The 20,884-nt window shown below is 45.8% G+C and overlaps 1 protein-coding gene across 6 annotated transcripts in view; it reads left to right on the forward strand.

Moving 5' to 3' along the window:
• CHD6 (chromodomain helicase DNA binding protein 6) overlaps positions 1–20,884 on the forward strand; it is a 191,599-nt gene that overhangs the window by 120,501 nt on the left and 50,214 nt on the right. For all 6 annotated transcript variants that reach the window (XM_048222088.2, XM_026503520.4, XM_048222089.2 and 3 more), the window contains exons 18-23: positions 12,423–12,587; positions 13,891–14,070; positions 15,072–15,182; positions 16,941–17,143; positions 17,803–18,002; positions 18,712–18,871. In XM_048222088.2, coding sequence (XP_048078045.1) covers positions 12,423–12,587; positions 13,891–14,070; positions 15,072–15,182; positions 16,941–17,143; positions 17,803–18,002; positions 18,712–18,871 — 1,019 coding nt within the window. The remainder of the gene's footprint in view (positions 1–12,422; positions 12,588–13,890; positions 14,071–15,071; positions 15,183–16,940; positions 17,144–17,802; positions 18,003–18,711; positions 18,872–20,884) is intronic.

Consider the following 20,884-nt stretch of genomic DNA (forward strand, 5'->3'; position numbering starts at 1 on the left):
GACTGGTTCTTTCTTTTTGCTTTAAACCGAATGGTTTTTCACAGTGGTGGCCTCCAAATATAGACTAGAAGTATTGTTCATTTTTGTTATCCAACATAAAGAAAAATATTAAGCTTTACTAGTTCTCTAATTTTTGATAATACAGAGTGATTCAGGCATTTTCACTGGTTGGTTTCTTAGATGGTCATATGTCATGTATAGTAAAGGAGACAGATAACCCAGAATTCCATTGTGTGGCCAAGGGGACAGGCACCCTCCCCCTAGTTCATTTGCTCTCGACTTAATGCTGCATATTCGAGTTTGTACATGTCCAATCGAGTGAATTTGCTGACATTTTTTTTTAGTTTTAGCCAAATTAAATATTTGGTGGCTTGCAAACATTATTATAAAGATTGGAGTTAATACAGTTTTAAGGTTAAGCATAAACAAACAAGAAAATGACAGAGCTAACAGTTCCATCTACCCTCCTTCAAAATAAAAACAATGGCACTCTGGCCACATTGGACAATATGTCAGCCAAAAAGATTCTGACTTGTCAAGAATACCATTTCTAGATTTATATCTAGTTTTATGAACGATAAACTTCACCCTAAGTATATATTGTATCGTGGGATATTTGCCAATACCAGGATTGTGAGTATGTAGTGGGGAGGGTGCTGGGTAGCTCAAAACCTTTTTCATGATACAGGTGATGGATAAAAGAAGTTTAGAGGCTGCTGTGTCACAAACCTGAAGGAGGTCCCCTTAGGGGACCCTGCAAGGGACGGCAAGCCTGGAAGGGAGCTCAGCTGTGGGCGTTTGAGCTGCTGCCTGACCCACCACTTCACACAGTCATTCTGCTTTGCCTTTTTCATTTAATGAGTTTCCAAATAAGATTTTGTTTGAAGAAAGCAGTCCGCTAGTTGAAAAAATAGCCCACTTTAAATTATTAAATTGGTGACAATTGGCCAGAATTCAGGGGGAAAAATCATTTGTAAAACAAACTGCGTGGCACTGTGTTCAACGTCCAGCTTCAGAGAAAATCAGTGGACATGACTAGTTCCCCATCAGGCCTCTTTCCTGGTGAAGGGATATTTGGGTCAAAGGTGAGTTACTAGATATAATGAATAACCACTTTTTAAAAGAATAATGTGCTTGACACTGGCATGAAAATAAGCAAAGACTAGGGGCGCCTGGGTGGCTCAGTCATTAAGCGTCTGCCTTCGACTCAGGGCGTGATCCCAGAGTTCTGGGATCGAGCCCCACATCAGCCTTCTCTGCTGGGAGCCTGCTTCTTCCTCTCCCACTCCCCCTGCTTGTGTTCCCTCTCTCGCTGGCTGTCTCTCTCTGTCAAATAAATAAATAAAATCTTTAAAAAAAGAAAAAAGAAAATAAGCAAAGACTAATATTTGATTAAGTAACTAGCAAGAATGTAATTAGGATAGTGATACAATCAGGTGGTGGGAAGCTGGTGCCTGTTGGCTGGCTAGTCGGCTTGAAGTAGTTTTATTGGAATACAGCCACACCCATCTGTAGACATACCATCTCCGGTGCTGTCATGTTACCGTGGCAGAGTTGAGTATCACAACAGAGCCCATAGCCCACAGCATCTAAAATACTTACTATCATAGCAGAAGTTTGCTGACCCCGATACAGATGATCCCTTAAGTCCTTGACAACTGTGAAGTTCTGTGCTCCTTTGCAGTGCTTACCTGACTATGAGCCTTGGTACCTGGGAGAATGATGGTATAAGAAGCCAAAATTAGGTGGCCAGTTTGAGCCCATGGATGGCGAGGCATGTCTGGAGGAATTTCCAGGAGGGAAATTGGAAGCATGAGGCTGGCATTTGGAGGCAGGTCATGGTCAAGACAAGGATTTGGGGATCACCATGCTTCTAGGTGAAATCCTGGACATGACCAATTGCGAATAGGTGCTGATACCAAGAGATGGAACTAGCAAGAATGAGAGTGGTGGAACCTGGTGGGGAAGGTGAAGTCATCTGAGGTGATTGATTTGTATGCATAGCAGCCAGAGAGGGTGGGTGGGGCTGTCTGGAATTGGGGTCCAGCGAGAAGGGAGAAGCTTTGGAGAAGCTGTTTTTAATGTCCACTGCTGGGGAGCTGGCAAGAGATGAATGAAAGGAATAGCAGCAAAGTCAAAGGGAAATTGGACCATGTGAAGCTTTTAGTCTGCTGAGTCAGTTTGTGAACTTGCTGTAATACTCAGGCTCAGTGGAGAAATAAGGACCACCAGCACTCCGGGCCATCCAGGGTGGGAACCTGAACCAGGAATGTAGCAGAAGGTAAATGAGTGAGGGCGGCAGCAGCAGTGGCAGTCCCAGGTCCAAGTTAGAGTGAAAATTCCTCAACTCGTGGGCCCCCAGATTGGCCACTGTGTCTTCTAGATCTGTTGTTGTTGTTGTTGTTGTTGTTGTTGTTGTTGTTGTTTTTATGTAAAAGTTTTGAAGCTTAGAGGAAACTGTCCTTTATTTTTTGAAATGTCAGCCAGACTGGGTAGAAAGGGAAGAAGAGTAGTGTTAGGGCAAGGAAATCAGATCAGTGCAGTGTTATTGGGGAGTGGGATTGGTGGGCTGTAAGAAGACATGACAGAGGAAGGAAAGTGTAGTTCTGAGTGGCCCACAGAGATGGAGCAAGGTTGTGTACTTGCTTGGTGTGGGGAGGAGCGTGAGGGCTGCAGGCTGCCCACGGAGCAGTGCACACTCGGTACAGAAGCTCTCCCTGCCACATGACCCATGCTGTGTGCCATAAATACAATGTGGGGGAGAGTCTGGACACTGGGACCCTGAGACCATCGTGTGGTTCCCAGGACTACAGCTAAGTTCAGCTGTGAACATCGGTGAAATGCATTCCTAACCCTAACAGTAGAAAACTTAACCAGAATTTTCCCTGGTACTATCCTTGCTAGTTACACCATGTTAACTTACACATACTCGTTCACACATATGTACGTAATCTAATATTTTTTGTAAAATGAGTGAAAGCTTTCAATCATCTGTAGTTCTTTATGGTTATTGAAGAATCACAATTCCTGCTCTGATAGAACGTGATTGTATTTCTTTTGGAAGATGGCCTTGGCACAGAACATTTATCTGTGTGTGGATTGAGATGTGTTCTCCCTGATGTAAATATCAGGGCCACAGAAAAAAGAATCTCATTATGGACAGGGTCTTACGCCCTATCCTAGTGGGATTTCAGCATGGCTTCAGAGGTCTGAGTTCAGATGGTAGAAAATGTGAGTGTTCCCTCTGGTCTCAAATAGTCTGGAAAGATCTGGTGCAATCCATGGTTATCCCCAGGCAGGCCAGCATGGGAAAGCAGTGCCAATGCTGGGAAGCTGTTTCTTGACTGATTGAAGGCAGACCCTCTCAGAGCCTTGAAAGTGAAACCAACCTGATTAGGGGAGGCTGGGCTCAGCTAAGTAGGCCTGAGTCCCTGAGGCAGGGACAAACCAGCTTCCATAGTTGGAGAACATAGCTCCTTCTCTGAGAAGTCGGCTGAAAGTCGGAGTGCACTATTATTTTTCTGGTGCTTTTTCATCATCATTATATTATTATTGTTGTTATTATTAAACACTCATTCATCGTTTTCTTCTGATCATGTGGCTGGGATTTTCTATGCTTTGGGGATAGAATTGGGCTTAGGAATCACTAGAGATGTTTTTTTTAAATCTAGGTCTTTATAAAACAAATGACATGAGGTATCATATGCTGTTTTCCTTGGTCTTGTTAGAGCCTGAGGACTCCAGCAAATTCTATCCCTCTCCCATGTCTGATCTGAACCAATTAAGAAACAGACACAGAAGTACAATGGAGGATCAAAAGATGAGCGTTAGGGGTGCCTGGGTGGCTCAGTCGGTTAAGCGTCTGACTCTTGATTTCGGTTCAGGTCGTGATCTTAGGGTAGTGAGATCGATTGATCGAGCCCTGCATCGGGCTCCATGCTCAGTGCAGAGTCTGCGTGAGATTCTCTCTCTCCCTCCTCCTCTCTCTCTTAAATAAATAAATAAATAAATACTTAAAAAAAAAAAAAGCAAGCTTTAATAGATCGTGAAGGTGGATTAGATGACACAGCTTGACCTATAGCCAGAATTAGGCTCCCTCAGACTCCTGTACTTACACACCCTCATCCCATGGTTGACCTTACCCACAGAGAACAGTCGTCTGCGGAGCAGAGGCTGCCCCAGCAGGGCTGTCAGTAATAGAAGAGACTCTGTGCTCCTGAACAGAGGAGGGGAAGGGGCGAGTCTACAGGAGCTCAGGTTAGGTTTCACTGATCAGACAGTCTCCTCCGTTTGGAATACGGACGAAGAGGAGGGTAGAGAGCAGACACTCCCTCTGGAAGCATGAAGATGGGGAGCTAGGACTCTTGCTCTAGTCTCTACTCTGTGAGCCTGGCAGCACTTCCCTCCCAAAGCTCCCTTGCTCCTGCTTCCAGAACAGTGAGGTTCATTAGGACCCAGGATAGGGACCAGGCACTACTTAGGGTTAGAGAATGAAGTGGCACCAAAGGACCGCACCTGTCTCGGAGGCAGACCAACTCAAGGTCCCTTGAACAGACACAGCTTACCTAGAGGTATCAGGTAAATGCCACATCCTCTCTCAGTACCTTGAATGTGTCTGTGTTAGCTTCAGTGTGTATAAGAAAATCGAGAGTGTAAAGCCATCCTTTCTTACCTTCATTCGGGAGGCACAGCTGTGGGCCCCAGTCCTGGTACATCAGGTTTTCCAGAGCACCGAGGGTAAGAAATGGCAAAAGGTATTGTCAGTAGCCTGAGAATGGAAATGAGCAGTGAAAACTGCGCTTCTTTTCTTCTGGTTTGCAGGAAGCCAGCTGTGCTGCTAGCTCTGAGGGCAGAAACAGGTAGCAGGGTACCACGCGCCCCCTCACAGAGGCCACCAGCGCCTTGCTTTCTCATTGCCCTGTGACACCTCAGATGCTCCCCGGGGAGCCTTTTGCTCTTCCGGGCCAGAGTTCCTGAGGGTCAGACAGGGCTAGGGGTCACCGCGGTAAGGCCACACGGTTCCTTGTCCCTCCTGTTGATAAGGTCGCTGGAGTGAGGGTTCAGAAAGCATGGGAGCAGGGCTGCTGGCAGAGGGCACAGCCACAGGGGAATGCGACAGCTGCTGCACGTCTACAGCATTTGGGAAGGGAGAGGGAACCCAGCCTGAGGAGCCGGAGCCCTTTCCATGGTCCATTCCCGGGGGCCTGACGCACTGCTCCAAGAAAGGAGAGGTGGTGGTCCCCTTGGCTTCTTCCTCCACTGCCATGCATTGCTGGCACCAACTCTGTTGACAATATGTAGGCCCAGACCTCGGAGGGTAGACTCCACTGGCTTTACTTTTCTTTGCTGGAAGAAAGTTGGAAATTTGTGAATGTTCCATTACATGGTCTATTCACTCAGTATTCACTGAACACTGGGACGTGCCAGGAGCTGTTCAAAGGGCTGGAGACACAGCAGTCAGCAAGACTGGTGGTCCGTGCTCTCATAGAGCTTGCATTTTAGTGGGCTGACAAGGAAAACTGAATGAGGTAGTTGCAGATCACATCCTAGTTCCAAAGAAGTTAAACAAACTCAGAGGATAAGAATGGTGGCTGTTGGTGTCCTGTCCTAGAATGTGGTCTAAGAAGGCTTCTTGAAGAAGGTGATATCACCTAAGTGAGGGGCAGGATCTCAAATCTGAGATCAGAAGGAAGAATGTTCCAGACCAAGAGAACACGAGGTGGGAGTGAGCATAGGTGGCGCCCCCGAGGCAGCTGGAATGGGCCCCTACTGTACAGCATCAGCCACAAGCAAAGTGAGTCCGGTTTTTGAGTACACTCCTTCCTCTCCTTCCAGCATCCTCTCCTTTTCACTCTCCACTTCTTTTTTCACTGCCCCAAAGCACCCTTTTTCCATGCTACTAACTCTTCTCCTTCCTGTACTCAGCCAGCTCTTGATTGACTTACTGACACATTTCTTGAGCCCTAGACAGCAAGCCAGGCCCTGGGGAGACAAGAGTACTCAGGACTTTTGGTTTGGGTAATAAGTTCAGTCACACGGCAGAAAGAGAGTGTGCGGGTATCTGTGCTATTTCCCAAAAATGTTTACATTTTGAGAGGGGATGAGACCTTTCCCAAAGGAACACATTTGGAGCCAGAAACTTCCTATTCCAAACCAGGGCTGCAAAGGAGATGGTTACAGGAGGGCAGCCTCCAGCACATCCTGATTCCTGCTGCAGGGAGAGCCCGTGAGTCCTCTTTTGCACAAGTAGTTGGCCGGCGGATGCAGACTTTTAGAGTGCCAGAAGGGATGTAAAATTGCTGGACCTGAAATACAATATTCGGGCAAGGAAAGTGGGTTGGGAAGCTATACCAGCACACTAGATGGGGTCGGGCTCAAGTACGACCAGAGGCAGTTGTTTCTGTCTTCTCTGAGATGCCGATTTTCACTGAGGAGCAAGTAGCATTGTAAAGCATTAAAGAAAACGTACTTTTAAAATGTAGGTAATGAATTGAAAAAGTAGATAAGGGTCAAGAGAGGAGTCAACATTTTGCGTGGTTCTTTGTACCAGCTATTTAATTTTTACGTGATTGTAAAGATGTGGTACAAGGTTGTGCCAAATTCTGGATTTGAAACTGACAATAGTTAAATCGAGGGCTGGTATCAATTTGAAATCTGTCACTGTTGTTCAGTTAAGCTGCTCCCCGGGACTTCTTCCCATCGCAGCCACTGGGATCTGTGCCTGGTTGTTTGTTTGTTTCTGATTTTCTGAACGTCACTGCTTGTTTCTTGTAGGCCTGTCTTTGTTCACCTCAAATGTATTAAAAAGTAAAAAGCAAGCCCTGAGCCTGCACATCCTGTGAGCATGAGAGCTCTAGAATTTTCCCATGGTGCTCCCCGCCCCCTCCTTGGGGCCTGCTCTAGAGGTTCTGTATTTACGCCTTTGCTGAGGGTCTTGTTTGGACTTCCTCCGGGTCGCTGCCCTAGTTCTCAGCTGTTCTCCATTTACCATGTTGTTTTGTGTATGAGTTCTGATTAGGGAAATAAGGACTGTCGTTGAGATTTAATTGTAAAAGGCTGAGTATCTTAAGTGTGACAGGACTCATCCTGTTATCTTTCAGGTTAAGTCATCTTGGGAGAGCATACCTCTGTCTTCTGGTGTCATTTAGCTGCTTGTGACAGTGTCCCCGCCCCCACCCCCCGAAACAGGCTTGCTTTTCTCCATTAACGGGAAGTCTGGAGATGGGTAGTCCAAGGTGAGGTGCCTTTATGGTGTCGTCAGAGCCCCAGATTCCTTCTGTCTTTCTGCTCCACCATCCTCAGGGAATGTGATTTATATCCTCTTTGTTCCAAAACCAATACTTCAGACCCCAGGCGGGAAAGATAAGGAAGGAAGGTATGATGTGTTTCTCAGGAGAGCAGAACTTTTCCAGATATCCCCAGTAGACTTCTGCTGCATCTCCCTGTCCAGACTGTAATCCCTCGTCATCCCTGGGAGGCTGGAGATGGTTTCACGTGGACAGATGGCTGCCCTCTACAAGTATCAGGGTTCTGGGAGTGAGGGATAAGGGGAATGTGGATACCAGGAAGGTATTTAGCGGTGTCTGCAGTGCTCCTGTATTGGACCTTTGCTGAGAACATGTCTTAAACTCCCTCTTGTAATTTACCTTCAACGTCAGATGAGCCAGAGAAAGAAAATCAGTGTCAGTACTTATAGCCACATATTAATAATGCTTTATAGGTTCCATAAACCATATTAGTTACCTTGATCACTTCCTTTGTTTACCAGTTATCCATCAAATCTTCTTCTCATAAATCTTCTGCCACTAAAGATAATAAAAGGAGATGTGGCAACTAATTGTAATAGCCAGAGGCTCAGCAGCTTAGCCGTCTAGCGGTAGAAGACTGAGACTGACTGACTAAGCCGTGGTATTTTCAACTTTGATACAGAACGAGGAATGTCTCTATATACTGCTACAGAGTCGTCTCTTGAGTGTATTGTTGGGTGGGGGGGAAAAGGATAAGGGGGAAAAAGTGTGTATAGTATGTTAGCATTTATCTTAAAAAAACTATGTGTGTGTGTCTTGTCTCTTCCTGCCCTGCCCCCCAGATGAAAGATAAAACAAACAAAAAACACTTTATTTTTAAATTGTTACCTATAGGGGGAGTGAGGAAACAGGATGGAAGTGACAGGGATAAAAGCTGCTTTTTTCAAACATGCCTTTTTGTATATTTGACCATGGAACCACCCTCAGTATTTTATAACATTATAAAATAAAATTAATTTTTAAAAACTTTTTATTCCCTGGAATGCCTGGGTGGTTCAGTCACTTGAGCATCTGACTCTTGATCTCAGCTCAGGTCTTGATCTCAGGGTAGTGAGTTCAGACCCCGTGTTGAGCTCCATGCTGGGTGTGGAGCCTACTTTAAAAAAAAAAAAAAAAGAATGCTAAAAACTTTTTATTCTGAAATCATTTTAAACTTTAAAAAAGTTGCAGAATATTGCAGAGTTTTAGGCCCCTTCACCTAACATTTCATATAACCATAGTCTAATTATTGAAACCAGAACATTAACATTGACACGATAATCTGTAGACCATATTCATATTCCTTCAGTTTCCTACAAATGTTCTTTTTCTGGTCGGGGATCCAATGCACGTTCTCATATTCCTTTAGAAATCCTGACTCCTAAGCCTCATTCAGTTTGCGGCAGAGCCTGTCCTTCCGTATTTTTCATGACGTTGACACTTTTGAAGGGTACTGACCAGCTAGCTGTCTTTCAGTTTGTGTCTGCCTGATGTTTTCTCATGATCAGATTTGAGGTTATGCATTTTCAGCAAGAATATCATAGAAGTGATGTTATGTCCTCCTCAGTGCATCATTTCAGGAGGTACATGGGTTAATAAACTTTATTGCTTGTGATGTTAACCTTGATTTCTTGGTCAAGGTGGTGTCTGCCAGATTTCTTCACTGTAAAGTAACTATTTTATTTTTACCTTTAAACTCCATCAGTATCTTGGGAGGAGATATCTTGAGACTCTATAAATATCCTGTTTCTCACCATACTTTCGCCTGTTAATTTTAGCATCCATTAGTGGTTCTTGCCTTCAAACGATTACTACTGTGGGGTTTAGCTCCTCGTAATTTTCTATTTCAGTCATTTCCTTTACACTTATTAATTGGAATTCTACTATAGAGAACAGCTTCTTTTTCCCCATTTATTTCTTTATACCAGTATGGACTCGTTTTATTTATGAGTTATAATCTCTTACTCTCATTATTTATTTTGTTGTTCATACTTGGTCATTAGGAGGTCTTTCGGGTTGGCTCCTTCGGTTTGACATGCTCCCAGCAGTTTTTAAGCAGTTCCTTTCTAGCACCACGAGATGTTCAGGTTCATGTTGCATTTTTCCTGCCACAGCCATAGAATTGACAGTTCTTCCAAGGATCCTTGGTTCCTTTCATTCAAGAATGGCATTTAGGGGTGCCTGGGTGGCTCAGTCAGTTAAGTGTCCGACTCCGGTCATGATCTCGGGGTCCTGGGATCGAGCCCCACGTCGGGGTGAGTGTCCCGCTCAGCAGAGCAGAGAGTCTGCTTGTCTCCTTCACCCTGCTCGCTTGCTCGCTCTCAAATAAATAAATCTTTAAAAAAAAAAATGACATTTAGCCACCAAGATCTGGCTGCTGGGAGTGCTCATTGCTGCTAGAATATTATGACTCGTAGACCCTCTGAGCAGATAGAGCTAGGAAATGTATGTATGTCTGTGTACTTGACACAAGCACTCATACCGCACGTCTGTTTCCCCTATCTGTCCACCCACAGTGAGTTGCTGATTCCAGTCCAACAACACAGGATTCACTCCAGCCTTCCCCTCTTCCTTCTTTTTAACTCCTTTCTCTGGCTGTGAGAAGTTTCAGTCTCATGATAATACAGTATATTTACTCATTTGTTCAATCCTAGTATGTACATAAAGTCGCTGCAGAATTCCTAACCCATATTCTATAAAACATAAATAAATTTACCAGCATATAATATTGGACTGTAGTAGTGGGTTGGTTTTTTGTTTGTTCGTCATTAGTCTTGCAGTATATAATCAGAATACCATTTTCCAAAGTTAACTTGGTTTGGTTTTCTCCCTTCATTATGGTTAAATTAATGTGTGGGGAAAAGAATCAATCCCTAAAAATGCAGACGCGAAATGAAACCATTGAATCTAGCTGTATATCAACTGGACAGCGTAGCCCCAAGGGAGAAATTATTTCAAATGTTTGTATTTAATATTTTTGACATTTTCATTTTGATATAATTTTCAGTTTGCAATTCCAGTATAGCCTTTTTCCAGATTGACCAACTCTTTACATTTTGCCCCATTTACTTTATCATTTTTCCTTCTAGCTCCCCTACCTCTCTGAGTACATACATAGACTTAGACACATGTGTGCACACACCATTTTTTTGTCTAAACCATTTTAGAGTAAGTTGCCCCCAAGTTCTTTAGTGTGTATTTCCTAAGTGCAAGAACATTCTCTTCTATAACCACAGTTTAGTTCTCAGAATCAGGACATACGAAAACGGTCTTCAATCCACAGTCCATATTCAGATTTATCATTTATTTCAGCATCCTTTATAGCCGCTCTTTCCCTGGTCTAAAATCCATCCAGTCCAGGAGCACCCATCACCTTACTGCCCATACCTCTTCAGTCTTCTTGAGTCAGAAGAGTTCCTCAGTCTTACTTTTTCTTTTATGACCTTGTGTTTTTAAGGAGTACAGGCCAGTTATACAGATTATCCCTCAGTCTGTGTTTGTACTTCCTCAGGATTGGATTCAGGCTTAGTAATACCAGTGAAGTGATATATCCTTCTCAGTATATCACATGAGGAGAAACATGATGTCTATTTGTGTGATAATAGGTACTCGGATATCTTAGTTACGGGGTAATTGCCAGATGTCTCCACTATAAAATTGCTGTTTTTCCCTTTGAAATTAATAAGCAGTTTTGGAGAGATACTCTGAGACTGTGTAAGTAAAAACCCTATTCCTCAACAAAGTCTCACCCACTGGTTTTAGTTTCCTTTGATTGTTTTTGCCTGAATCAGCCAGCACTGTGATGGTTGCAAAGGGGTGATTTTTAAGCTTTGTTACTTGAACTCTACTATGTTCTATTCTGCCATAAGAAAGAGTTTTCCTTCTTTTCTCCCATTTATTCATGTCATTGTGTACTCATGGGTTCTTTTTTTTATTCAGTGGGTTATATTCCAGTACTATATTTATTTTGATATTCAGATCATCCTGGACATAGCCAGTGGTAGACCTCTTCAAGTTGGAAGTGTTATTTGGGTATGTCTCCATCCTTCTTTGCGTACTTCCTTACGTTGTGGCATAATAATTTGTTTGGGGCTCATTCTGTACTTTTTCTGCCCCCAGCCCTGGGATTAACTATTTCTCTAACATGCCTTGATTTTGTCCTAATGGAGAATATATTTAGAAATCAAGATCTGAGAGTGAGTTATGGCCTTTGCTACTGGGATCCCGTTGCTTCTAGGCCCATTCAGTGGACATAGCTAGAATACATTCACACAGAGTATATAAATACACATAGATACATAATATGCATTCATTTGTATGGGTATATATATACATGTATAATAAACCTATAAATATGAATACATTCGTATCTGTTTCTGTACCTGTATGTATGTGTATGTTTGTATTCACACAGGCACACACCTAACCACAGGTTAATACTGAAACTTCCAAATCCATTCTAATACCACAGTTATTCTAGTTTTTTTTCTTTATAGATTTGTAACTTCCTTCTTCAACAGTGAAAACCCAACTCCTGTTTTCTTCAGTATATTTACCCATTTCCTCAATCCTGTATTACATAGAAAGTAGTTTCAGATTTTCTGACCGTACCACTGGGAAAGAAAAAGAAACCTACCTGCCACTGTGTATTCAAAACACTATAATTCGAGTATATATACTTAGTGGGCTAGAGCCCTGAGAGGAGGAAAGCAAAAATCTTGCAATCTACTATAGTCTATGTGTGGAAATTTCTTTCTAGTAAAAAGCAAAAGTGGTGTTGCCAGCTCTGAGGCATTTGCCCAGAGAGCAGGACAGCATCCTGGGAATGAGTGCCTATTCTCAGACCGCAAGCTGGGGAGGGTAGGAAGCCATGACCTTCTCATCACTTTATCCTGGCATATGGTAGTCACTCAATAAATAATGGTGTGAAGAAATGAGTGAGTTTGAAGGAGCAGCCAACATCTGGGTGAATTTTGTTCCAAAATTGGTCCCATGACACTCAACTGTGAGAGCTGGCCACTCACACCACATGGTATTTAAGCATTTCCCTGTTCCTTGGGAATTTAAGCATTTCCCTGTTCCATAGAATCCCCATTCTATGATGATATGATGTGTATGACCTACCTTCCTTCCCAGGCTCAGGCCCGATGTCACCGGATAGGCCAGAGCAAGGCTGTGAAGGTGTATCGTCTCATTACTCGGAACTCCTACGAGCGGGAAATGTTTGACAAGGCCAGCCTAAAGCTGGGCCTGGACAAGGCTGTTCTTCAGGACATAAACCGAAAGGGCAGCACCAATGGAGTGAGTATGATAGTACCTGCCCAGGGTCCCCAAGAAACACTCATCACATAGCCTGGGCCTCTCTGGAGTCTTCCTTCCGAAAGCTGTTCTGAGATTGACTTTCACTAAATTGAGTCAGGTTGCACGTCTTCGTTGAGTCATTCCCCACAGCAGAGGGATAATTCAGGGTCAGGTCTCTGCCTTTTACAGATGCATAAAGGAAATCTGTAGGCGCAGTTATGGGGTAGGATTGCCCAGCATGCAGCAGTGTTTCAGTAAGCAGAGTTTTTAACAGTGCCCGTTAGAAGTCAGTAGATCTTAACACTCTAAGTATCTGCTGTCACCATGCCTTATCTTGTACTCCAGACTTTGAGCTTCCTGAGGGTATAATGGAACCTATTTTATCTGTATCACCATGGCCCTTAACAGTAGTTGGCATATTAAAGATGTTCCGTGCATGATGGTCAGTGAAAAAAAGAATGAATAAACTAGCAGCTTGCAATATGGCAGTTAATAAAATCTTTTCCCCCCTCCACAGGGATGAAAAATTGCAGCTAGGATTCCTAAATCGTCTTAAATTATAGGCCAACAAACCAGAGTATCTCCTTAATCTCTGGACTCAGGGCATCAAAGGTTGGGAATTAAAACCTCGTAAATGAGTTGTCTTCAGTCCAGATGTTCTATATCCGCTTAGCTCTGCATATGTTGCTAAGTATCCTACTTCAAGTTACCAGTGCTGGGAGTCATGGAATTCCCTCTTGTGATTGATAGAAAGAGAACCAGATTCTTAATTAGAACCAGGAAAGGGTGTTTTGAACTCCCATTTCCTGTTTTCAACAAGCAGTTGAGAAGATCACACTTGGCACAGGATCCTTTCTTTAGTTGAGAAATGACATCATTTCCAATACTCATGTATTTATTTAATAATGAATAAGTCATCATTCTTTAGCTCATTTAGTACATCTGGAGGTTTTTAAAGATACAGACTCAAACTAAAACATTAAATGTATCGTCTTCAATGGTGCATAGTTTCAATGGCTTGTGACATTTGATAGTAATCAATGTCCTGAGGAATGTTAGGGCCATTGGGTCATGTGCTGGCTTTTATTCCAGAGCTTCCTGTAGGGGATTATCTGCCTGCCCTTCCCGTAGTTTTCTTGAGTGTCTGTGTCTGGACTTTACTAAAACTTGTGGCCCATACCTTTATTCTTCTGACATGTACAGTTAATGAAGGACGGTGTACTGAATCATGAAGGCCAGATTTGAGGCTGTTTTTCTCCTGTGCATTTTCCACTTTGTGAGTAGCCTTTGGTGACCTGTCCAGGTACAACAGCTCTCAAAAATGGAGGTAGAGGACTTGCTCCGGAAAGGTGCTTATGGAGCCTTAATGGATGAGGAAGATGAGGGCTCCAAGTTCTGTGAAGAAGACATAGACCAGATTCTGCAGAGAAGAACCCACACCATCACCATCCAGTCCGAAGGGAAAGGGTCTACTTTCGCCAAGGTATGGCACCTTTTCTCCAGAGTCCGTGTTGGAGCGGGAGCAGAAAGAAAACTGTTCTTTGACCTTCACTGCCCAGGCTTTGTTTTTCTCTGTATGCAAACCGTTGAGATTGTCTACACACTTGTTTTGTGTGAGACTAAAAGTGCAGGTTCTTGGGGGGATTCTGCATAATGAGCCAGAAGCTATACAGAAAGAACACAGCACTCCCTACTTGTGAACACAGCACAAGACACTTTGGTTCACAGCCTGCACTGTTCACTGTTCACAAACACTGCTCTGCCGTCTTTGAGTGGTCATCTGGATCTCCTTGTAGAGCACTCCTTGACCACTGTCCAAGCCCTGAAATTCCAGTGAACATTCCAGTCCTCAAACTGAAGCAAGTGTTTTTGCTCATTTCATGAGAAAAGTGATGTTAGTCTAGATTCCCAGCTGCTAGTCTAGGTGCCCCTTTCCTCTGCCCTTCAGCTCACTGGATTTCAAATTCACCTAATGAAACCACTTACCAGATCACTTCCAGGTGTCCCTGACCACGGGCTCTGGGAGCTTTGTGGCCTGTTTGATTGACTTACGTAGGACTTCTTCAGTACTACATCCTGTGTTTTATGGACGCTGCTCATCTCCTTATCCCTCGTGTTGCCCAACTCAGTGCCTTTCCTATAGCAGACATTTGGAAAGTGGTGAGCGGAAAGAAAAACTCCATCTAGGGAAGTTGGAAGAAGCAACCCTTTCGCAGGGAACTAGACATCAGGTGACACGTGCCATTTTGTTCCAAGGGCTTTCTTCCTGCTTCCAAGTTTCAGTTCCAAAAAATGATCCTATACATTGAAGTTGTAATTTCCTTACCCAGTCTTTAGGAAAGAACAGTCTTGAGATTTTCACCTTCATTTGGGAGGCTCTGTTAGGGGTTTTGGTTGAGATTCTGGGACATTTGAAATAACATATGTGTTATTACCAGTTGTCCTGTGTTAAGTGCAGTTCATTGACTTTCATCTTCTCCATAGGCTAGCTTTGTGGCTTCAGGAAACAGGACAGATATTTCCTTAGATGACCCAAACTTTTGGCAGAAATGGGCTAAAATAGCTGAATTGGACACCGAAGCAAAGAATGAAAAGGTACGGTACCTGAGAATGTTCTATTCCATCGCAATTTCTCTGTGTCTCGTAGGACTATAAATTCCCACACAGCTCAAGTCATTATTCACTCCTGAGCCTTAGTTTTTAAGTGCGCTTCAATATGTAACATACTTAAAATACGCCTGACACATAGACAGAGCTTGATGAATGTTCGCTGTTTCAATTTCAAAATGACCTAATGGGACATGCAGTCTGCTGGACACCTGGGAAATTTGACAAAGGCAGTTAGAACTGGAACTGGCCACATACGGGTTAAGTTCAGCCCTCTGACCCAAACCAGCATCCCATCCTTGGCATGTGACTATTTTTCCTCTGCTTCAACACTTCCTATGAAAGAAACATCACCTGTGACAATACTCCAGGGGAGACAAAGCAGGATGAAGGGGTTTGTTGGTCTCCCCTCCATTCTTCAGTATCTTGAGTTCTTCTACTTCTGAACATGAGAAAGAGAATAGCCGTGGAACGAAACCAGAGTCTGATGTCAGTCTGCCTCTGACTGTATGCCTCTGGGCAAGGCAGTTGACCCCACCAAGATAAGTGAGCAAGACATGTGACAAAAGGAGGAGGTGATGCCCCCTCGCAGAGCTGGCGATAATATTTGTGAATAAACCTGCCTATCCTGTGGGGAGGCACCCCTTAAATGTTCATCTCATCCCTTCCCTCCATCTGTGGCCCTGTCACCTCACACCAGGATGCACACACATCACTTCCTACTTGTCTTCTCTGGTGGCTGTTGGACTGTGGACCCACAAGCCCAGGAGACAGTCCCGGTGCGTATCTAGCTGATTCAGTAACCAGCACCCAGCCTTAACTCTCCTGTGGGATCACCAGAGCTTGCTCATTCCACCCTCTTTTCTTCCATAGGAAGAGTCTGAAGTCGCTTGAGTAACCTGTTTAGTAAAACCTGTTTTACAAGGTCACAGTCAAGAAGTTACTCTGTGTGCTGCACAGTGGGTGAGGGTGGGGAGAAAAAGCTCTTGTCCTGGAGACATTTAGAAGCAGCTGGAGCTTGCAAGGCGTGGAGCAAGGTGACTGAAGCAGGGGGGACGCCACAGTATATCTGGGCTATACAGACAGGTGTTAGGAGCTGAGCTGAGCTTTGGAAAGAGGTATGGGGAGAGGGGGGAGTATAAGAAGCAGGAGCTTATGGGGACTGTTAAAGAGGTGATGGTTCTGGCAGGGAATCTGTGAGAGTGAGCAGAGCATCTGCTGGGGATCTTGTCTTCAGTGAAAGACAAAAGGTTAGCAGTTAGTGCCCATGGAAGACAGAAAGGAAGCAAGAAATGTGTGTGTTCTCAGAAAGTTGCTGAGCAGATGGATTTGTCCAAATCCTCCTGTCTCTAGAGCACAGGCTGCCTCTGCATGCTGGGCAGAACAGCTGGGGTGTGCCACTCCAGCCTTTCTTGGCAAGAGCGGACTGCCACACTGGGCACTGGGGGGCCTTGCTCACCATACCTGCTCTGCTAGCAGGACTGCAGAAACAGCAGATGGTGGTGGACAGTGCTGGGGGCTTGGGGGAACATGCCATCTCCAGTGAGTCTCCAAGAATCCCCTCTGCTTGTCGTGGACATGGCAGGTGTACTGGGAAGAACCTTTCCTGCTAGAGGATGAGGCCGCGTGTAGTTTTTTACCAGATGTGTCCTCAGGACCGAAGACCAGCCACAGGATATGTGTGTGCACTGTGATGGGGGTAGAGCAAAGAGGGGCTCTCTCCCCAACCGACCTCTCTGTTTCTAGGAGAGCTTAGTGATCGACCGGCCTCGAGTGAGAAAGCAGACCAAACACTACAATTCCTTTGAGGAGGATGAGCTCATGGAATTCTCGGAGCTAGACAGTGACTCGGATGAAAGGCCCACGAGGTCCAGACGCCTCAACGACAAAACCAGGCGCTACCTCCGAGCTGAGTGCTTCCGGGTAGAGAAGAACCTACTCATCTTTGGGTGGGTATTGGCTTTGCCTATGTGTTACTGTTTTCCAGTCCCGTTTGTCTCTCCAGTCACCTCTAAGAGCTCCGGCTGATGGAGGGTCTGTTAGAGCAGGAGAGAACTGTGCTTTTTGCCCATGGCCCCCTCAGTCATTGTACGCTCTGCTGCCATATTGTAGACGTGCCATGGTTTTCTCATGTTCTTGTCACAGCAAATCTCTGTTACTAATTTGCTGCCTGGTACTGAGTTCCTGCTTTTTCCCCCCAGGGACGTATGAGGAGTCCACGCAACAGATGTTAGAGTTAGGGCATGATTCGTGCAGGGCTCTGGTTCTGGTAGAAGTAGAAGGTTTAGCTTCTGGGAGCTCACCATTGCTTTTGAATACTGCAGCTGGACTCTCTTAATTCCAAATTTATTCCTTGCTCCAAATAGTTTCATCCCTCCCTTGTTAACATTCTGGTGGCTATAGGAAGCTCTCAATGTCCAGGTCACCTTAGTGACATTTGGTGTGCTACAGCATGTGGTCCTTGAAGGCCTTTCAGGGCAAAGCCCTGAGGGTGATTAGTAGACCCAACAGAGGACGAGAAGCACTCTTGGCTCCCGTTTGTCCTGCAGTGTCGAGGGCACGCGTGGCCCTTCCTCCCTCCAACGCCCTTCTGTATTTCCACTCTCAGCTGGGGCCGGTGGAAGGACATCCTGACTCATGGGCGATTCAAGTGGCATCTGAATGAGAAGGACATGGAGATGATTTGCCGGGCCCTGCTGGTATACTGTGTCAAGCATTACAAGGGGGACGAGAAGATCAAGAGTTTCATTTGGGAATTGATCACACCTACCAAAGATGGGCAGGCCCAGACCCTCCAGAACCACTCAGGTGAGCAGTGGTGGCAGGGCCGTGCCTGAGAAGCGGGAGCTCCTGTTTGCTTCCGCCCCTCCTGTGTTGCCCCAGGTCACTGTGCTTTGGGAGACATCTATTCCTCAGATACACTGGAGAATGTTAGCTGTGGGAGAAGGAGATGATTCCTTCAGTTCTCCCTCAGAATCATCCGGTGTTACCTCTGCCATTTTGTGGAAGTACAGTGGGGCCCTCTTGAGGTTTCCCACCTGCCCGTCCTGTGCACTGACCTGAGCATCACAGGGGTTCCTCCTCTGAACTAGAGTCACACCATATGTGCTGTGGTTTTTCTTTTGCATTTCACCGTTCTGTCCCAGTCCTACCTGTGTGTGCCTTTTCTTGCGCTGTGCTTCTCCTTCCCTGTGCTTGGCCGTAGCTTACCTTCACGTTTCAGGTCAAGTGTGCCTTTTTTCCTGGCCAGGTTCTGAGTTCCCCAAGGGGCACAGGTGATGTTCCTGATCTGCGTGGGTACATTCTTACTGACTGACTGAACGGTCCTGGAGTTGACTGAGGGGGGGTGTCAGGCGTATCTCCTCACTCTTAGCCCTGCTTGGTGGACTGAGGAGTGGGATCTGTCATCCAGGGCCACCTCGCACAGCCTGGTAGCCTCTTTGCAACCCCAACCCAGCTCTGTCCTGCCCCCCATGTTTAAGCTGCCTAGGCTCATCTGCCTGCCTTTCTGTTTCAGGGTTGTCTGCTCCAGTCCCCAGAGGGAGGAAGGGGAAGAAGACAAAGAACCAGCTGCTGCTCCCAGAGTTAAAGAATGCAGACTGGCTGGCCACCTGCAACCCTGAGGTGGTCCTCCATGATGACGGCTATAAGAAACACCTCAAACAGCACTGCAACAAGTGAGTGTGCCCCTCCCCATCCCTGGGGGCGGCTGCAGTCAGACTGTCCAGGCTGCTGGGGTCCCCACGGGGCTGTGGGAGACTGCCTAATGCTCCTTACCACCGTGCAAGGTCTGGAAAGGCAGGATGTGTGGTCTAAGCCGGGTCAGGATCCCTTCACTTAAAGCCTGTCTTACTCCTTTAGCAACACTTCCTCTCCCCCCAGAACCTGGATTCTCTACTAATGCAGCCTATACCCCTGACCTGACTCTAAATCTAGTTAGGACACTGGTGATTTAATTGTTCTCTCTCCTTCTGCCCCTGAGGTCACACGAGGGAGAGCAGAAGACGGACCTTAGTGGCCAGTGCTCTCTGCCTTCCCCCCTCCCCCATCCCAAGTCGCTTCCACTTCCAGTTCACTGTTGCTGCTCGTGGCCTCCAGGTGTTTGACAGACGCACATTTGAGATGTATCCCTTATATCCCTGGGCCCTAGGCTAGCTTCGTGTAGGGGGAAGGACGCGAGGAAACAGTGACAGAAACTGAAGCTGCAATTGTGCAGTTGAGTTTGGGGAGGTGGGGCACCTCCTGGATACTTGCGTCACGGTGAGGGGGATCTAGCAGAACTTAAAGGACCCTTGGAGACCCCCGCCAATCCAGCTTCCTAGGCCTGGCGAGGGTGATCTCACCAGCACTCCTGCTCGGCAGTGAGCAGGCCTCTGCTGCCACATCTCTGGTTACAACCGTAGAGTTTAAGTAATAAGTAAGAGTTTGGTAACTTCTAAATTAGCATGTTTTGATAGGTTTTTCTTTCCTCCCCATGACATCAGCCTAATGGTTCTGTGGTTGTTGTAGGGTTGTATTCTTTATCTTTTATGGATAAGTCTGATCCTTTCCCTTCGTCTCTCCAAACCTTTGAAGAGAGGCCTCATGTCCAAAACTGTAGTAAAAACTGCACAGAAGTACAGGCTGTTTGGGACAGAGAATCGCTGGGTGGTAGAACCTGCCTGGGGTGGGACCTGGTAGCATCCTCCGTGTGACTGACTCAGAGTCACCACAGAGGGGACACGCAGAGGAGGCGGCCTCGGTAAGAGGACTCATAGGAGACCTCGCACTGCAAGCTAACTGAGGATTCTCTTGTACGTTATGCAGCCATCTTTCTTGAACAAGTGAGACATGTGGTAAAAAAATGATGTTTGAGGAGAAAAATTAATCTGGCAACAACAAGATGGAGTAGGTCAGCCTAGAGCTGAATGGCCATCTAGGAGAGTTCTGTCCTAATTTAAGTATTGATCATGAGGACCTAGAGGAGGGTGCTGACCGTAGAGTTGGGGAGAAAGGGTCAACTGCGAGAGACATGACCAGGGACTAATGCATAACATGTGATGAGGAATACCTAGGCAGCTAACTCCATGATTGTGAGCCTCACCAGCTGGGAGGCTAACAGTGCTTGGGCCAGGACAGAATCAGAATCCTTACATTCACTGGGCGATGAAGAGCAAAACGAAGGACTCAGGTTTTGCCCCTTGAAGTCACAGCAGCAGCACTTGGCTGTTGCGTTCACAACTGCACGTGTGGGTGTGGAGCGCTGGAGAGGTTGACGTGGAACCTCCCTTGACACCTGCAGAGGTGATCACAGATGATGCCCAGAACCATCTCGGACCTTTGAGGAAGGCCTGAACGTTTCTAACCACCACCCCCAAGACTTTTTCTGAGTGCGTGCCTGACCCTTGGAATTGAAGAATGCAGTAGGGACGCCTGGTGGGGCATGTGACCTTGATCTCGGGGTTGTGAGTTCGAGCCCCACGTTGGGTGTAGATTACTTTAAAAAAAAAGGATGCAGTAAATCATTTCTCTGAGTTCAGAGGTGCTGACTACTGTTTGTTATCCTGAATCTTATGGAGACTACTGTCCTCCTTAGGTTCGGCTCAGGAAGAGCCAGAGACTCCGAGCCAGCAGGGACCTCACAGCTCTTCCCACCCGGCGTGGGAGTTCTGTGGGCAGAATCTTCAGCCTGTTCTTGAGCCTTCCTGCTG

Source organism: Ursus arctos, unplaced genomic scaffold (assembly GCF_023065955.2).
Source record: "Ursus arctos isolate Adak ecotype North America unplaced genomic scaffold, UrsArc2.0 scaffold_16, whole genome shotgun sequence".
Classification (NCBI taxonomy): Eukaryota; Metazoa; Chordata; class Mammalia; order Carnivora; family Ursidae; genus Ursus; species Ursus arctos.